Source organism: Cololabis saira, chromosome 2 (assembly GCF_033807715.1).
Source record: "Cololabis saira isolate AMF1-May2022 chromosome 2, fColSai1.1, whole genome shotgun sequence".
Taxonomy (NCBI): domain Eukaryota; kingdom Metazoa; phylum Chordata; class Actinopteri; order Beloniformes; family Belonidae; genus Cololabis; species Cololabis saira.
This window is the reverse complement of record NC_084588.1, coordinates 52,978,429-52,997,711: the sequence shown is the minus strand read 5'-3', so window position 1 is coordinate 52,997,711 and position 19,283 is coordinate 52,978,429. Positions and strand designations below refer to the sequence as shown.

The following is a 19,283-nucleotide window of genomic DNA, read 5'->3' as shown; positions in this document are numbered from 1 at the left end:
CCGGTTTGTGAGGACAGTTTTGTTATGTGGGGCGGCGGTCGCTTCATAATGATAATAACAATAACAATAATAATTTCAATTTATATAGCGCTTTTCACCTGAAGCAACATATCTCAGAGTACAAAGAAGACTAAAAACAAAAAAAAAGACTAAGACACTAAGACAAAGCCTAGTTACTAAATAAGATAAAACATTTTTGAATAAAAGGGGTTCAATTCAATTCAATTCAATTTTATTTATATAGCGTCTAATACAACAAAAGTTGTCTCTAGACGCTTTCCAGAGACCCAGAACATGAACATAAACCCCCGAGCAATTATTACATAAACATTGGCAGGTAAAAACTCCCCTAGTGGGAGAAAAACCTTAAGCCAAACAGTGGAAAGAAAAACTCCCCTTTAGGAGGAAGAAACCTGGACCAGGACCAGGATCATAAGGGGGGACCCTCCTGCCGAAGGCCAGACTGGGGGTCGGGGATGGCAACAGCACAGCAGGCAGGTGGAAGCAGCAACGGGATGACCGGGGGTGGGGACCGCAGGCCAGCACGCAGCTCCCGAAGCTCCGGCCCAATCATCAAGTCCCAGGTTGGGGTGCAGGGTCGGGGAAAGGTTGAGAAGGGGCAGGGAGAGGAGTCTAGACGGACAAACCTCTCCCCCGCCTGACCGGGCTGTTACCCTGCCGCTCTCACTCCCACGCTGCAGGATCCGGTGTTGTGCATTCAGAGATGCTCTTCGCCACCGGCAGAGGATGCTGCACCATGTACAAAAGAGAAAAAAGAGAAGAATAGGGGCGGCCAGCACAAGAAACTACAGGAGCGACTCTAACACACTAGAGTTTACACTACCTAGAGATTTACCAACACCAGCTAGAGGTTTACTAAACACTAACTATAGGCTTTACTAAACAGAAATGTTTTAAGTTTAGTTTTAAAGGTGGAGGTGGTGTCAGCCTCCTTAACCCAGATTGGAAGTTGGTTCCATAGTAATGGTGCCTGATAGCAGAACGCCCGCCCTCCAAATCTACATTTAGATACTCTAGGAACTACGAGTAAACCTGCACTCTGAGAGCGGAGAGCTCTGCCAGGAACATAAGGCACTATCAGGTCTTGCAAATAATGCGGAGCTAAGCCGCTTTGGGCTTTATACGTAATACGTATAAAGTAAGTAATTGTAAGTAATACAATTTTAAATTGGATTCTGAATTTTACGGGTAACCAATGGAGCGACGCTAACACTGGAGAGACGTGGTCAAGGGAAGAGTTGAGGGGAAAGCCTGCTTGTAGAAGAGTGTTTTAAGGCCCGTTTTAAAGGACTCCACGGAAGGTGCATTCCTGAGGTCGTCAGGTAGAGAGTTCCACAGGCAGAGAAGGAACGGTGTCCCATCGTCACGAGCCGTGGAGAGGGGACATGAAGGAGAGGGAACATGAAGGAGAGTGGCGTGGCTGGAGCGAGGGTGTGTGCCGGTTTATGGACAGTGATTAGATCACTTAGGTAGCTGGGGCTTTTTTGGTGGATGTCCTCAAGGTCAGGAGGACGACCTTGAACTGGATCCTGTAGTGGACCGGGAGCCAGTGGAGTTCGGCCAGAACAGGGACCCCGTCCACACGTAGCCGGGTATCTGCTAAACCGAAGATATTTTCCTACGTTTGGACCTGTCATCCACATGAAAACGCAAATAAACGAAAGTTTAAAAAAACTCTGGGCAAAGTGAAGATTTTTGAAAACTCTGTTTATGTAGATGCGTGTAGACGGAGACAACCGCAGTTTTGCGTTTTCGAACGTCACATTATGCTCCAAAACAACAACAAATCTGCTCTGACGTGCGCCTTTTGTTTACTACAGAACTACAGATGATCCAGCATCTGTTCTCCAAGCTATTTATTAAATAAATGGTCTCTGTTCTAGACCACGTTTACTGCGTTACACCGACACAGAGCCTACACCGTAGGGATTGTGGCGACGCGCACCGTACGCGGTACCCTACGGCGTAGGGCTGCGTCGATTAACGCGGCAGCTCCGTGGTGGGACACGGGGGGACTTGGGCTCGTTACCGAGAGACGCGCCTGCCGGGGAAGCTGCGCCGCAGAGGCGCAACTTCCCTGGGGGCCGCAGATGATCTACAGGTTAGAATGCTTATGAATGTGGTCGAAAACGCAGATCTTCGGTTATGTGTGGAAGGGTTTGTTTTTTTTAAAACGATGTAATGTGGATACAAATTATTTTATAAACGGAGGGGGGGAAATATTCGATTTTAAAAATACCCAGCTACGTGTGGACGGGGTCAGGGGTTATGTGTGCTGACTTTTTGGAACCAGTGAGCAATCTTGCAGCTGTTCTGAACCAGTTGGAGGCAGTGGATGGATTTTGTAGGTAGACCGGAGAGGAGTGCATTGCCATAGTCAATGCGTGAAAAGATGAAGGCGTTTAGCAGCTTCACTGGGTTCGCTCGGCGTTTCTTCTTCTTCTTCTTGATATTCCCGGAGGGGAGGCTTCACTTTTACAAATACACCGAATGGCATCAAGAATCTTTTCTGATCTGAGCAGAGACTTAACTCCGCGGCCTGGTTCTCCTCGGCCCGAAAGGTCACGCTGCTCGGGGCTGAAATGAATAAAAGATGCAACAACCCAAAGGTGGTTGGGTCAACTATGAGCATGTGCCTGAACTCTTTAAGCGTTACATTTCCAGACGCCATGCATGCACTCTGGTGCACTTGTTGCACGGCAGAGCCTTGACCCGCCGGTTCTCACCTGCCGACAGATTAACGGGTCCACAGATGTTCCTGCGGTCGCAGCTGCAGGTGTCAAACGTTGGTGCAGATGAAGCCAAAGTAGTTACACAGGATGTTGACGAGGGAAACCAAAACCGCAGTGTCGGCGTTTCCCCCGGCAGATGGGACGAGACGCGAGCAACGCCGTTCGCTGCAGGTTCATTTCAGCATCTGTTACTAGAACCGATCACCTGAAATGATTCTGATTATTGAGCAGGAAGACAAATATAATCTCCAGAGGTGTCAGTAACCAAGTACAAATACTTTTTTTTTTACTCCTTACATTTTAAAAACAGCCTCGTTACTCTATTTCATTTGGGCCTTTAATAAAAACTATCCAGTTAAATTGCTCCATCCGGATAGAGTGAATTTGGTTGTGGTTGTTTCAGATGTTCTTGTCCAGTTTTGTTCTTACATCCGTTCCCTCAGATTCCTGCAACTAAACTTGGATGTACATTCCAATAAAGGTTAGGATAAATGATAACATGAACATGAACGTTTGACTTTTTGCACCATTACAATACTTACCCTTACATTACTTTTACTTTTATACTTTAAGTAGTTTTGAAACCAGTACTTTTATACTTTTACTTGAGTAAAAAACTTGAGTTGATACTTCAACTTCTACAGGAGTATTTTTAAACTCTAGTATCTATACTTCTACCTGAGTAATGAATGTGAATACTGAAGACAACTCTGATAATCTCTCACTAAAGCCGAGAAGAAAACGTCTGCAAAACGTACAGTTTCTACTTTTTAATGTTTGTTTCTTATTGACTAACTAAACTAAACCTTCTTACAAAACACTTGCCTAATATTATAAAGATGAGGGGAAAAAATACAGTTGTTTTAGTAATAAACTCCTGCATGAAGGGAAAAAAAAGTAATAACTTGGGGCCTGGAGCTCCTGACTTCATCTTCCTGATCCGTCGTGGAGCTCTCGGGATTCTGCAGCTACGTCTCCTGATCAGAGCTAAAACTGTCCTGGTGTCTGCTCACAAATGAGTTTTCAACATGAAGCAAAAAACCTCAGAGTGAGTTTGTGATGACTTTTAAGGAAGTGTTATTCATCGTCCCCGGCTCCTGTTACCGGCCCCGACCGTCCAAGTCCCAGATGTGTTCGGCCTCCAAACATCCGCAGAGATAAAACCGTCCCGCAGACCTGGAAACGGAGGGAAGCGTTTGTGGAAGAGAAAACAAGAGAGAGGAAATCTCTCGCACTGGTTTTCTAACATCCACTCCGTGACTTTGCTCGGCCAAGGACGGACAAAGTTCCTCCGTTTTGCACAATTTGTTTTCCTCCCGGTTACGAGATGTGACACAAGGAGACGTTGGGAGAGATTTAGAAAAGCAGAGCCAGCAGAGTTGAGTAATCTGCACTACTGATTCACTGACTGGTCAATGTATAACCGTCCCCCATCATTTATTATCAGGACCATTAAACCTTCTTCCTGAGTAATATCAGTTTTCAGGACTGTAGTCAGATGTTTATGGAGCCGAACGGTGTTAAACGCTGGATGAGGACTTCAGTGGCGTCAATTCAGTGGAAGCTAAGGTATGGCAAGGTTACGAGTCACAGAAGTTAACTAGAGTATCAATCAACACGTCCAGCAAATACTCATCACAGAAGTCTGCTATGTAGCTAATCTGTGTGGTCAAGGAAACTGGAACTTTTTCAAAAACTCAAAATCTTACCAGGAATATTTGTCTTATTTCTAGTTAAAATGTCTCAATTTTAGTCAAAAAATCTCATTACAATTAAAAGAAGATTAATCACCAGAAAAATAACTTGTTATTTGACCATTTTCACCTGTTTCAAGTAAATTTTCACTTGAAATAAGTAGAAAAATCTGCCAATGGAACAAGATTTATCTTCTCATTACAAGCAAAACAATCTTGTTCCACTGGCAGATTTTTCCACTTATTTTAAGTGAAAATCTACTTGAAACAGGTGAAAATTGTTGTTTTTGAGTCTTGTTTTAAGTGTAATGAGATTTTCTTTTACTAAAAATTAGACATTTTAACTAGAAATAAGATAAATATTCTTGTTAAGATTTTGAGTTTTTGCAGTGTATAATAACTATTGGAATCGATCATGTTCTGATTTGCATTTGTAGTTATTCTATGCTTCTATTCATGCTTAGGGGTGTGCCTGGATGCATCATACATATCCTGGTTTACTGATATGGCAAGCAAAGTATGCAGGTTAAATGGGGAAACAGTCTTTCCTCACCTTTCAGTGTAGGCAATGGTGTACGGCGGGGGGGGCTTCTGTCTCCAGCCCTGTTCAACCTACACATGGACAACCTGTCCAAGCAGTTGGGGAAGTGTAAGACAGGTTGTCTGATAGGGAACACTCTGTTAAACCATCTGATGTACGCAGACGATTTGGCCATTATGTCCCCCAGCACTGACGGGTTCCAGCAGCTGTTGGATTTATGCTCCGAGTACGGGGTTGAGTCTGATATACAGTACAATGCAAAAAAGAGTGTTGTATTGATATGTAGGACCAAGGAGGATCAGATGCTGCACTTTCCAATGTTTTACCTTTCAGGGCAATCCCTTTGTGTATCTAACTGTACAAAATATCTTGGGCACATAATCACTGACCAGATGGAAGATGATGCTGACATGTACAGGCAGAGACGAATGTTATATGTCCAAGCAAACATGCTCGTCAGGAAATTCCATTACTGTTCCGATGATGTGAAAGTGAGCTTGTTTCGTGCTTACTGCACCCCTACATGTATCTATGCAGCCCCATTATGGGTCAGCTACAAAAAGGAGACCCTGGTAAACTTCAGGTAGCATAACGACTGTCTGAGGAAACTGCTGAAAAAGCCCAGGAGTAGCAGAGCTAGTAAACTCTTCTGTGACTCAGGCCTAAGCACTCTACAGGCTCTCTTGAGGAACCTGATGTTTAGGTTTATGTCTAGACTTGATGAGTCGCAAAACTGTATCATAATGAAGCTCACAAGCCCCAGGTGCAGTTCTGTCAGATATCAATCCTATCTATGGAAACACTGGTATGGGTGCCTTTTAAGACTCTCATGAATAAGAGTATGTTTTTATGTGTTTATGTAGTTGTTGTTTATTTTTTATGTTGTATGTCTTGATATTGGGTCTAGAGCCCATAATAAAGTTTATATGTATTAAAGGAGCCGTCTGTAAGACATGGCCAAAACTGGTACTGCAGTCACTTTCCAAATATTGTTGAGCGGCGTGTACCCTCCCCCTCCTCCCCCCGACCAGAGGTTGCCAGGTAGGCTGCAGAATGCAGCAGGAACGTAGGCTGCCATGGCTGCCATAATTAGAGCCGAGCTGGCAACCCGGATGCTGAAACAATACTGACTTGGTGATTGGGAGATGATAGGTGGAGGGTGGAGCTTCAGAAACAATACTGACTTGGTGATTGGGAGATAGGTGGAGGGTGGAGCTTCAGAAACAATACTGACTTGGTGATTGGGAGATAGGTGGAGGGTGGAGCTTCAGAAACAATACTGACTTGGTGATTGGGAGATAGATGGAGGGTGGAGCTTCAGAAACAATACTGACTTGGTGATTGGGAGATAGGTGGAGGGTGGAGCTTCAGAAACAATACTGACTTGGTGATTGGGAGATAGGTGAAGGGTGGAGCTTCAGAAACAATACTGACTTGGTGATTGGGAGATAGGTGGAGGGTGGAGCTTCAGAAACAATACTGACTTGGTGATTGGGAGATAGGTGGAGGGTGGAGCTTCAGAAACAATACTGACTTGGTGATTGGGAGATAGGTGAAGGGTGGAGCTTCAGAAACAATACTGACTTGGTGATTGGGAGATAGGTGGAGGGTGGCGCTTCAGAAACAATACTGACTTGGTGATTGGGAGATAGGTGGAGGGTGGAGCTTCAGAAACAATACTGACTTGGTGATTGGGAGATAGGTGGAGGGTGGAGCTTCAGAAACAATACTGACTTGGTGATTGGGAGATAGGTGGAGGGTGGAGCTTCAGAAACAATACTGACTTGGTGATTGGGAGATAGGTGGAGGGTGGAGCTTCAGAAACAATACTGACTTGGTGATTGGGAGATAGGTGGAGGGTGGAGCTTCAGAAACAATACTGACTTGGTGATTGGGAGATAGGTGGAGGGTGGAGCTTCAGAAACAATACTGACTTGGTGATTGGGAGATAGGTGGAGGGTGGAGCTTCAGAAACAATACTGACTTGGTGATTGGGAGATAGGTGGAGGGTGGAGCTTCAGAAACAATACTGACTTGGTGATTGGGAGATAGGTGGAGGGTGGAGCTTCAGAAACAATACTGACTTGGTGATTGGGAGATAGGTGGAGGGTGGAGCTTCAGAAACAATACTGACTTGGTGATTGGGAGATAGGTGGAGGGTGGAGCTTCAACATAAACATCAGTTGAGGGCTGCAACTCCTCTTTTTAAACTGGAATATCTTGGCTTGAGTGCTGTTGTCAGTGACATAAGTATTTGAAATGAACATGATTTTTAAATGTCTTGTGACATATCGGGGTCATTTTATGATTTGTTTTATTATTGCTCTTACATACGGCTCCTTTAAGTAATAGAATAATCGATACAAATAGACACAGAGTAATTCCATAAATGTATTTAAAAACAAACATTTACATTTCCCCCTGAAGCCGAGGTGTGGCTGCCGTACCTTAAACCCAATTAACGCCCCTGGAGGACTTGATGGATCATTGGTGAAAATGTATCAACAAGTTAAACGACTCGTTAATAAATAAGAGATGACTGAGATTGTTCCAGTTATGAATTAATGACTGGTTTATTTTGGACATTGAGATATTTACATGTTCATTTCACAAATAAAATAAAAGGTAATTAGAAATGTCAGAAAAAGGAGTAGGCTGAAGCCGAGGGCTTATTATTATATTATATCCTGTGCAGTGTTTATCATTCACACAATATGGCATCTGGTGGATGATAATACACAATTAAGAAAAGAAATATATAAAAAGAAAACAAAGAGAAACTGTCATTGCATTATATTATATAAAAATAGTAATACCAATAATGCAAAAAGGCTAGTGGTGCTATTTTCATGTTAATCTATAATAGGCTATACCAACATAATTAACAGATTTCTTTATAACTGTTTATCGTTTTATATTTAAATTTTTTTTTGAAAACATAAATTTAGGTACACATTCTTAAATCCTTATCACAGCAATCCCACAATTTGACACCTTTCACGGAAACACCGTTTTCTTTACTTTTGGTTCTTCCCCATCAAGACCGGTTTTAGGGGGGGCCCTAATGTGCGTCCTGCCCACCCAATCAAAGTTATTGGGATCCTTTATTTTTTTTATCATTTTATTTATAAATAAATTTGATTTTCTGATTGGGTGGGCACTGTGCACAGTGAAAGCTGATTTATGGTTCCGCGTTACACCAACGCAGAATGGTGCGTGTCGCTGCGTACCCTACGCCGTACCCTATGGCCGTGGCTCCAGAGCCGGAGAGCGCCGTGCGGGTGGCGGTGCCGCGGTGCCGTGCATGCTCTGGAGCCACCAGCCTGCCGCGGGACCTTTTAAATCAACGCAGAGCCTACGCCGTAGGCTACGATTGATTGATAAAAAAATTTGTGGTCCTTGTCTCTTGCCAGGCTGTCATTGTAAATACGAATTTTCTTAATGACCGGCCTGGTTAAATAAAGGCCAATGACTGAATGATATCAAATAAAGCGATAGAAGGTTTTTTTTTCTCTTTATCATATAATGTTCACAATGTGTAATGCAATTCATGTCATGGGTAGTGTATTTTGAAGGATCAAATACTCAACATCTCATATTATCAATTTTACATCGTGCAAGAAATGATTGGCGTGGCAATCAAACTTTAAAAAATCGACTGTGCGCATGCGCAGAACCACAACGTAGCATTTCTCGGCAGGTAGTAAGGATTGGCAGAACACCCAAGCCCGGGTAAATGCAGAGGGAAGTGTCAGGAAGGGCAATTGGGTTCACATACTGTGGAGAAGATAGATGAACTGATATGATGATAGCATAGTTTTCTATGCATTTCGGGGGTTTGACCCCCCAAAATTTTTTTTTTTTTTAGCATTGCCCACCCTACATTTCAGTCTGCCCACCTTAGTGGGCCTCGCTAAATCCGGCCCTGTTCCCCATGCCTTCTTAAACATACCTGTGTTCCTTAGTTCATATTTACTCTTGTGGATTTGGAACGGCCTCTGAGAACATCTTGGGAGGAGATTATGATGTGCTTTATATATAATCAATAAGGTTTGAATGTTAACTAGATCCCAGAATTTTAATGTATTTAAATTAATAAATAAAGCAGTTATTGTTCTCTCCCCTCGTCTGATAGGTCAGCGGTTAACTGAGGAGGGAAAAGCCCGTCCGGGAGACCAGACATGGGGAAAGTTTACTACGTGAGTAAGAACGTGGGCATCGGGATCCTGGTCCTGGCGGCCACGGCCCTCGCCACCATCATCGGCCTGTCCGTCGCCTACAACAGGGAGCGGGCCCGAGGTCGGGGCGGGCCGGGGGACGAGGGCGGCTCCGCGGCCCCCCCCACCACCCCGTCCACCCCCAAGGACCCCTGGGACCGCTACCGGCTCCCGCGGGCCCTGGTCCCCGTCTCCTACAACGTGACCCTGTGGCCCCGGCTGGAGCCCGACGCCCGCGGCGTCTACGTCTTCACCGGCCGCTCGGCCGTCGTGTTCAGGTGCGTGGAGGAGACGGACCTGGTGATCATCCACTGCAACAAGCTGAACCTGACCCGCCAGGGGGGCCAGCTGGCCGCGCTGCGGGGCCTGGGGGCCCACGCCGCGCCCGCCACGCGCAGGTCCTGGCTGGTGGAGAAGACCGACTACCTGGTGCTGCAGCTGCGCGGCCGGCTGGCGGCCGGGGCCTCCTACCTGCTGCAGACGGAGTTCACGGGCGAGCTGGCCGACGACCTGGAGGGATTCTACCGGAGCGAATACGTGGAGGACGGCGTGAGGAAGTAAGCGCCGCCATGCATACGACACATACGACACATACGACACATATGACCAGTGTTGGGACTAAGGCCCTGTCCCAATACTCCCCCTACCCCTCGTTTTCATCACTAACCCTAAATTTTGCGCGTTCCCGTGAAGGTAGTGGTTCCCAATTCTTCTTTCTACCTAGGGGGAGTGGGCATAACGAGGGCAAGTGGTTATCAATCTAGCCCTTCAAAGCGAGGGATTTCACATGCTGATTTCGTGAGCGAGGGGTTATAAAAATTTCCCAGAATGCTCTTCGTTGTCATTTGCATTTGACTGAATCCAAAAAAAAAACATGGCGGACATTTCTTATTTTTTAGTGAATAAAATCTATATTTTGAGTTAGTTTCTGCATAAAAATGCGTTTTGATTACATTTCTAGCGAGAAATATATATTTTACTTTCATAATATTCACTCAGTGAATGTACATAATCACTAGTTTTCCCGTTTGCCGAAGATCAGGCCAGAATAAAGGGATTTATGGTTCCGCGTTACACCAACGCAGAGCCTACGGCGTAGGTTACGTAACCTACGCTGTACTGCCTCGATTTAACGCGGACCCATAAATCAGCTCCGGAGCCGGCAGGCAGAAATCTCTAAATTTTCGGAGCAAATTTCTTAACAGGCGTAGCTACAACTGTTAGATTTCATCTATTAAACCAACATTTATCTTCCTAAATGATTTATTTCAGCCAGCGGTAATTCTCCACAGAGCTGCAGGTTTCTCTCCCGGGACCACCGCGCAGTTTGACCTGGCGGACACGTCTGTTCTCCGGCTGCTGCTGCTGTTACCATGGTAACAGCAGCAGCAGCTGTTACCATGGTAACAGCTGCTGCTGCCCCGAGCCAGCGGCTCTTCTCATCTCCGAAAACGTCGAGTCAAATTTCTTAACAGGCGTTATTTGGATAAACTGAGCCCCGGTTGGGGATCTTAAAGGTTACTTTTACCCCTTAAAAAATATTAAAACTTAATAAAGTGGCATATTAACAGCTACAGCTGAAATTAAAACAGCTTTTGGCTCTCAGCTTCCTGATCAGGGTAGGGATGAAAACGAGGGGTAGTGGGAGTATTGGGACAGGCACCTGGGACAAGTGCCCTAGATTTCAAATGCCCTAAAATCTCCCCCTTCTTTTTTAGGGGGTAGTGAAGAAAAGAAGGGCGAGTGAAGAAAAGTAGGGGGAGTATTGGGATTGGGCCTAAAGCTTGAGTTACGGGTCAAAACGAGTCAAAACGACGCCGTGCCTACGGCGTAGGGTACGCGTCGACGCAGACCACACGCCGTCACTCACGCCGTGACTGACGTCACCTCCCGAAAATTGTAAGGGCTGTGATTGGTTCTCTTGGTAGCAACGCATTTCCGGTTTCCGGTTTGAAGCAGTCGTGAACTTTCAGCGCTCTTTTCTTCGTGTATGTGGGATTTTTTTTGTTTTGGTTTTTTGCACAATAGTTGTCCTTATCTTTTCTGGCTCTCGACGAAGGCGGACGCTTTTCTGCTCCCTCTCCCTTATCTGTCTGCCCTGCTACTGCCTGCTCATCTCGTCTTCAGAGTCTCTTCTTTTCACTCCTCCGAAATTACAATTATGGAATTGATTAACTGGTCTCTCAGCACAATTGACCAAATTTTTGCAACAAGAAGTCAGGGGGTAAGGGAGCCCTCTTGCCCGGATGGGACATTTTTTGCTGGATATACAATGGATTCAATACTTCAAATACTGGAAGCCTTTGTGTTTAGCGATCATGTCCATCGAGGACGTCGAAGACGCCTTCATATTTGGATTTATTATAGCAGGATTTCTCCTGATTATCCTCATGATCGGAGGTGGGAGTTTCCTGATGTATCGACAAACGCGTAAGTCGTCGGCTGCCGTTCTGGCTCTTTCAAAGCTGCCGGACGTGGCTGAAGGGTCAAGCAAAGCAATCAATGCTCTGACTTTTACGTTTGGGGAGCAGGCCCGTAAGCTGGATGCGATTCTCGAACAGAACCGCAGGCTGGCAGGGGTCTTTGAGCTCATTAACAAGATTGATAACAACCTGGAGAAGTTGGGAGCTCAGCTTGGCCGGAATTGATCACAATTCGTCTGATTGGAGTCGCCGCTGATGAACCAGAGACTGAAAGGCAGACGGAAAATTACTGAGGCTGCCTGTTTTCAAAATAATTGCTGATTCTATAATCTGCCCTCGACAGAGCGGTCTTGGGCCGACCGCTCCTGGTCACAATCTTCCTGTTGGAATGTAAACAAGACGACTCTGCCCCCACTAACCCTCCCCTCTCCCACGAACACCTGCGGATCCCTGTCTCAGAACTGTACGAGGTGCCTGATAACATCAAGGACATTTGGCTGAGAGCAGATCTGGGCAGAGTTCACGGACGGACTCATCGCTTCACAGAGACACTTACTGATGAGCACACACAATTCCCTCAATTCAAACGCCTTCCTCGGCTCCTCCCTCTTATCAGCCCCCCCCAACAGTCTCCGGGTCCGAGCGCCAGACGGCGATCACTTGGATGTACTGTGCGGGGACCCGTCGGCGGAAGAAAAAAACCCATCAAAAAAAAACCTTAAATCACGCTTCCACATAGATAAATGCAGGTAGGATGATTTGACAGATGAAAATACCCCGTCAGATCACGCTTCCACATAGACATCAACATTTATCTATGTGGAAGTGTGATTTGAGAGTTTTTTTCTTCTGCCGAAGCGTCGTACACATAGATCTATGTTGAAGCACATTCTGACTTCCTGCTGTTAAATCGTCTATTTGCATGAAAAAGCCTTTGAAAAAAAAGAAACTGAGATAAAAGAAACGGGGATCGTACGGTAGTATTTTCTGCCGAGGTCGGAAACCTGGGCAGAACTCCGGCTTGGGTGTACATGGATCTATAACACATAGATCTATAACTCATAGATCTATAACTACTGGATTGGGTGTACATGGATCTATCAGGCCCCATTTCCACGTAGCAAAAACGGTGGTGTTTTCATGCGTTTTGTTCGTTCGTTTACACGAAAATGAAGCTCAAAGTCTCCAAAAACGATAATTTCTGAAAACTCCGGCCAAAGTGGAGATTTTCAAAAACTCCGTCTTCACGTTTGCGTCTAAACAGAGGAAAACGGACATTTAGGCTTCAGAACGTCACATTATGCAACAGAAACGTCACCAGCGTCATGAGTGCGACCTGTGGTTACAATTAGTTTGGCTACCGTCAATATTTTCTTGTATTTTACCTGTTTTATATTCTAAAGTCACACTTTAAAGTAACTCCACTTCTCTGTCACTCCAAACCAAAGACTCTCGTTCATCTTGGAGGTAAAGCCTGAATTATGGTCCTGCGTTAAATCGACGCAGAGCCTACGGCGTAGGGTACGCGGCGATGCGCGCCGTACGGTGTGTGTCGCCGCGTACCCTACGCCGTAGGTCTGCGTTGGTGTAACGCGGAACCATAAATCAGCCTTAACTGGAAGTTACACGTGTCATTTGTTGATGTTTTTTCCAGGATTCTGATTGGCTGGCATGACGTTAACAGCGTATTCATGCGTATCCGTGTAAACGAAGAGATTTTGAAAACGATCTCGTGTAAACGATGGAATTTTTCAAAACGTAGAGGGGGAAATATCCGTTTTTGTAAATACCCGGCTATGTGGAAACGGGGCCTAAGTCTGATATGTGATGACATTAACAGTATGACATGAATCTGGTTTCATTTCACCACCTCACCGTCTGCGTCGCCAGTTCCCCATATCTTCAAAATGTTCGTGCGCGAGGGTCAGGGTTGGCGTAAAGACACGCACATTTTTTAAAATCCCAACCTTTGCGTATAAGGTGGCGTGCAAATCTTTCAAGCCCTGTTTTGTGCGCATGCAAGCTTTATAAATGAGGCCCCAGCTCTTTAAGCACTTCGGCATCTAGTAAGATGGCGAAGACAGCACCTGTGTCCAACTGGACTCTCATCAGTCTGACCAACACTGATCCAGCTGGACCTCCTATGTGATTTTGTGCTTGTGTTGTTTTCTCAGATGTAAATCTCTTTGGATAAAAGCGTCTGCTAAATGACAGTAGTAGAAGTTGCTCAGCTCGGCCCCGGTCGTGTGTTTAAGCTTCACGTCTGCAGTGATTCTGCTCGTCCCCAGGGTCGTGGCCACCTCCCAGATGCAGGCCACCTACGCCAGGAAGACCTTCCCCTGCTTCGACGAGCCGGCCATGAAGGCCGTCTTCAACGTGACCATCGTCCACAGCCGGGACACGGTGGCGCTGTCCAACGGCAGGGAGACGGGTTCGTGGCTAACCTTTAGCTCGGCAGTAAAACGCTGAGACACACGGCCTGACACGACTGACCTGTAAATGATTCATAACGTCAGCACTTTCCTTTCTTTTTAAAGAAAATCAGCAGTTTTCCCGTGAATGTCATCAGAACGTAGACGTGTAGTCCAGACGACTAAACTGAGACCAGAGAGTTTCAAGGCCAAGACTAGTTCAGCTCCAGAACCAAAAACAAACCTGAATCCAGAATGTATGACATTTTAGTTTTTTAATTGCATTACAGAAAATAAAGAACTTTATCACAATATTCAGATTTTCTGAGACAGTCCTGTATTTATTCAAACAAGGCCGTTATAAACACAAAACTGTAATTAAATACAGACACACATGCAGATGCACCAAAACATTAAATCAAATGCAAAATACAAATAGTTTACAAAACTGTACATGAACAAGAGGAAGAACTGGTGATCACCAGATTCTGCAACGGCATCTCAGTTATCCGAGTCTGAGACCGAGACAAGACCCAGACCACGACAAAGTGGTCTTAAGACCTACAAGTCTATCCTAACGTCCATCTTTAACTCTGGCTCTCCTTCTGCAGACTCTTCTCTCTCCGTCATCGATGGCTCGGCGGTCAAGGTCACGACCTTTGAGCCGACAGAGAGGATGTCCACGTATCTGCTGGCGTTCATCGTCAGCGACTTCGCCTACATTCAGTCAAACCAAAGCAAACCGCTGGTAAGGTTTGGGGTTTTTCCGGCTGCTTACTGTGTATTTGATGCAGAAAATACAGTAAAAACAACAAAACAGCCTAAAGACATCCCAACATGTTCCCATGTGTAGCGGCTAAAACTAACATATTTTTGCTTTGCTTAATTATAATGGTACTTTAAGTTTAAGTTATGGATAAGTTTAAATTGTAGAAATTATACTTATGTTACGTCATCACGTTGGGGCTTATAGGTGTGGCTTTAATTTGTTGGTTTGATTGTGTGGTGGAGGTGGAAGACAAAAGGAAAGCGTTCATGTAGTAGGCTGATATATTTTTTGTTGACCGTCACCGTTTTGCTTCAGCCACACAAATATTCATCGTTGTCATTTTATTTTTGCATTATAATAATTGATTGCTGCCTTTTGATCTTTTTGTTACAATAAACCTGGATCCTACAGTGGCCGAGACCCGCCATTGCGGAAAATTAAAGAAACGCTGCAAATAAAATAAACGCTGAAAATTAAAAGAAATGCTGCAAATAAAAATAAACGCTTTGCAAATAAAATAAACGCTGCAAATATAAAGAAACGCCGCTGCAAATTTTAAAAAAAACGACGCAAATAAAAAAGCCACAACAGAAGTGAATTACCGAGGACTATTTTTGCTGATGCACCGGTGTTTTTTACGTGAGAGGAGAAGAAGAAGACGAAGAGGACGTAAGTGAAAAGGAAGAAATAAGAAGAGCGAGGAATAAGAAGAACAACGAACGAGAAAATAAGTGAAAAGGTTAGTGTTCAACGTCGCTACGTGTAATTTTTAATGTGCAACACCGGTGCATCGGCAAAAATAGTCCCCGGTAATTCACTTCCGTTGTGGCTTTTTTATTTGCGTCGTTTTTTTTATTTTACTTGCGTTTATTTTATTTGCAGCAGCGTTTCTTTTTATTTGCAGCGTTTATTTTATTTGCAGCGGCGTTTGTTTGTGTTTGCAGCGTTACTTTTATTTTCAGCAATGGCGGGTCTCGGCCACCGTATGGATCTCTTTAAGAATCAATTCAACGGACTTTTATTTTCCCCTTTTTGAGTGTCGCGTCAGCAAGCGGCCTCAGCGGCCTTTTTTTTGTTCCTACACATGTTTAGTTTCCTCTTTAAATGTTTGGCAGATCCGCATCTGGGCCCAGAAGAAGGCCATCAGCGGGCGGCAGGGCGACTACGCCCTCAGGGTCACGGGCCCCATCCTGCAGTTTTACGAGCGCTACTACAACACCAGCTACCCCCTCTCCAAGTCAGGTACGTCAGGTCGGCGCCGCCGCGTCACGGCAAACGCAGCGGGTTGAAATCCGTCTTTCATGACACCGAGCGGAAAGAAAAACACCTCGCTCTTTTCTGTGCGAGCGTTTAACGCTCCCCCCGGGACGCCCCGACCTCTAACCGACCTCTGAGTCTGATTTACACCGACGCTGACAGGAGCCGCCAGAGATCACATCTGCTGCCTGAAACAGAGCCGACCCAGACGGAGCAGTTCTGATGTTTAGCGGTGACGACGGCGCGGAGCTGCAGATGTTCTGATGATCGCATCGCTACGGTGGCCCACGAGGTCCAAACGCACCGCAACGGCCTAATGCAGGGGTCAGCAACCCAAAAGGTTTTAGAGCCGTATTGGACCAAAAACACAAAAACAAATATGTCTGGAGCCGCAAAAAATTAAAAGTCTTGTATCAGAATTAGAATGAAGACAACACATGCTGCATGTATCTATATTAGCTATAACTGGGGGAAGATTTTTTCATTATGCACTTTGAGAAAAAAGTCGAAATGTCGAGATTAATGTTGAAGAACAATCCTGAGAAAAAAGTCAAAATTTCGAAAAAAAAAAGTTGAAATGTTGCGAAAAAAGTAAAAATTTAGAGAAAAAAGTCAAAATTTAGAGAAAAAAGTTGAAATGTCGAGATTAAAAGGGAAAGGCAAAATGAAGAAAAAGAGAGAAAAAGGAAAAAAAAGAAAAAAGGAGGAAAAAAGAAGAAAAAGAAGAAAAGAAGGAAAAAAAAAGATAAAAAGGAAAAATAAGGTCAAACATTTTTGAAAAAGCTCCAGGAGCCACTAGGGCGGCGCTAGAGAGCCGCATGCGGCTCTAGAGCCGCGGGTTGCCGATCCCTGGCTTAATGCGTCTCAGTTAAGGAAAACGGCTTCAAGTACAGAAACGATTAAAATTCACAAACTCAAAACGAGGTAAAAACAGAGGAACGTGGTGCAAATGAAAAAACATGCTGCAAAACACAAAGACAAATGCAGCATCATCAAACACGCTGCAAATAGAGAAACGATGCAAAGCACAAAACGATATAAAACAAGAAACCTTCTTCAAAAGAAAAACGCAGTGCAGGCCGTTGCAGTGCGTTTGGCCCTCGTCGGCCACCGTACATGGCGATGGCAGACGTTGCCTGGCCCAGAGTTCCCCCCGCCGCCCGACCTGAAGTTCTGTCTCCTCTCTTGCCCACAGATCAGGTGGCGCTGCCCGACTTCAACGCCGGGGCGATGGAGAACTGGGGGCTGGTCACCTACAGGGAGACGGCGCTGCTCTACGACCCCGTCCTCTCCTCCACCGGGAACAAGGAGCGGATCGCCACCGTCATCTCCCACGAGCTGGCACACATGGTGGGCAGCACTTCCCCCCAGAACCGTCCGGATTTAGTCTCAGGAAACCTGGACTCATGTTTGGGATGAGAGAGCTAAACTTGTAGTCAAGACCAAGACTAGCTCAGCTCCAGACCAAAACAAACCCAGTTCTGTCCTGATCCTGCGTGATTGTAGAATCATCCTGGTTCTAGTTTCCATATGAGCTTGTTTTCAACTGCAGCTCAATAACACAGAGAAGTGGATGATGATGTTGAACTCACTAGAAATGTTTCCATCAAAAGTATTACTATTAGCACAACTCTGACAGCCTGGTGGGAATTTCTTAAAGTAGCTAAAATTTCACTTTTTCCATGTGACCGTACACCCATATGGAACAACCCAGACATCCTGAAGAATGATAGAAAGATGGTAAACTTTGTTCAATGGAGAGATCAAGGAATACGGTATCTACAACATGTTATTATAGGAGTACAGTTTGTACCTTTCAATACACTTAGGGCCTGATTTACTAAAGGTTTGCGTGCGTAAAAACGTGTGCAAACTTGACATCACCCGCAAACCAAAGTGCGAGCTGATCTACTAACAGCGTGCAAAGAGGACTGCGCCTCTCAAATGAGCAAAATAGCACACGCTGTTCATTTAGTACTTTTGCCCTGTTGAATAATCAATATGGGGCGTACCCGCCAGAAATCCTAAATACTGGGAGGGGAAAATGCAAATTGGTCCATTTACCACGCGCAATGAGATTTACCAAGCCTGAAAGTTATTGCGCGTATTGTGATTGCGTCTGTATTTAATACGTTGGAAAGGAAGGTGCTAATCTGCCCAGCATTACGCACCGATGGCTGCTGTTATTGTGGCAAGGAGGCGACATCGCCAAAATCAAAGGATACGCAGAGAGAGAGTCTTTATTCTGCTGCATGCTATTTTAAAAATGGTTGCATAAGTTTTATTAAAGGCCACTTTTTCTTTAGTTCTTCGCCTTATATCTTGCCACTTTCTTTTAACCTCATCTGCCGTTCTTTTTGTCTTACCAACTGCATTTATTCTATCGCAGATTTTCTCCCATATTGCGTTTCTTTTGGTATGTTTAAATTTCTTTGCTGTAGTTCATGAATGTGTTTATTTGCCTCTTCCACTAATATCTCTAACTCCAACTCGTCAAATTTAATTTTGCGCTTGCGACTATCCTGCTTTCCATCCAGACTCTCCATGGCGCAAACCGTAAAAACGCGCAACACCTCATTTAAATACTGAGGTTTGCACCTGTTATCAATTGCGCAAGCGCTCTTAGTTGATCACCCGCAAAACACACAACAACAGCACGTGAAAACTTTTTCAGTGCACACGCAATTTAGTACTCTTTATTTAGGATCTTAGTAAATCAGGCCCTTATTGTTCAATATGGAGTTAGCAGTAATACATTTTTAGAATACCAACAACTTAAGGCCATAATAAATAATACGTATAAAATTAACCAATTAGACTTAGGACTTCCCGCCAGGATAATAGATTTATTGAACTTAAGTACTTTAAAGTTGTTATCAAAACTTTATAGGTTAGTGTCTAAATTAGATAATTCAGTCTCTCTCCCGATCTCTAAGTGGGAGGCGGATCTCTCTCTTAACACCGACCAGATTTCTTGGTCACAAATATGTTTAAATATTTTTACTATGACTAAGAACCCAAACTTACAACTTATACAGTACAAAGTTCTTCATAGAATACATTATACTGGACAAAGGATGTTCCAGATGGGCTTTGTCACCTGTAATATCTGCTCACAGTGCACAGAGAACACCCCAGATAATTATATGCATGCTTTATGGTTCTGTACACCGGTACAGAGGTTCTGGAAGGAGATTTGTGAGGATTTATCCACATGG

General features: G+C 44.7%; 1 protein-coding gene across 1 annotated transcript in view; it reads left to right on the top strand.

The window, feature by feature from the left end:
- LOC133456800 (aminopeptidase Ey-like) overlaps nt 1–19,283 on the top strand; it is a 54,199-nt gene that overhangs the window by 13,687 nt on the left and 21,229 nt on the right. Inside the window, exons 2-6 of the mRNA XM_061735392.1 lie at nt 9,124–9,762; nt 13,917–14,059; nt 14,651–14,787; nt 15,924–16,050; nt 17,261–17,415. Coding sequence (XP_061591376.1) covers nt 9,170–9,762; nt 13,917–14,059; nt 14,651–14,787; nt 15,924–16,050; nt 17,261–17,415 — 1,155 coding nt within the window. The 5' untranslated portion in view covers nt 9,124–9,169. The remainder of the gene's footprint in view (nt 1–9,123; nt 9,763–13,916; nt 14,060–14,650; nt 14,788–15,923; nt 16,051–17,260; nt 17,416–19,283) is intronic.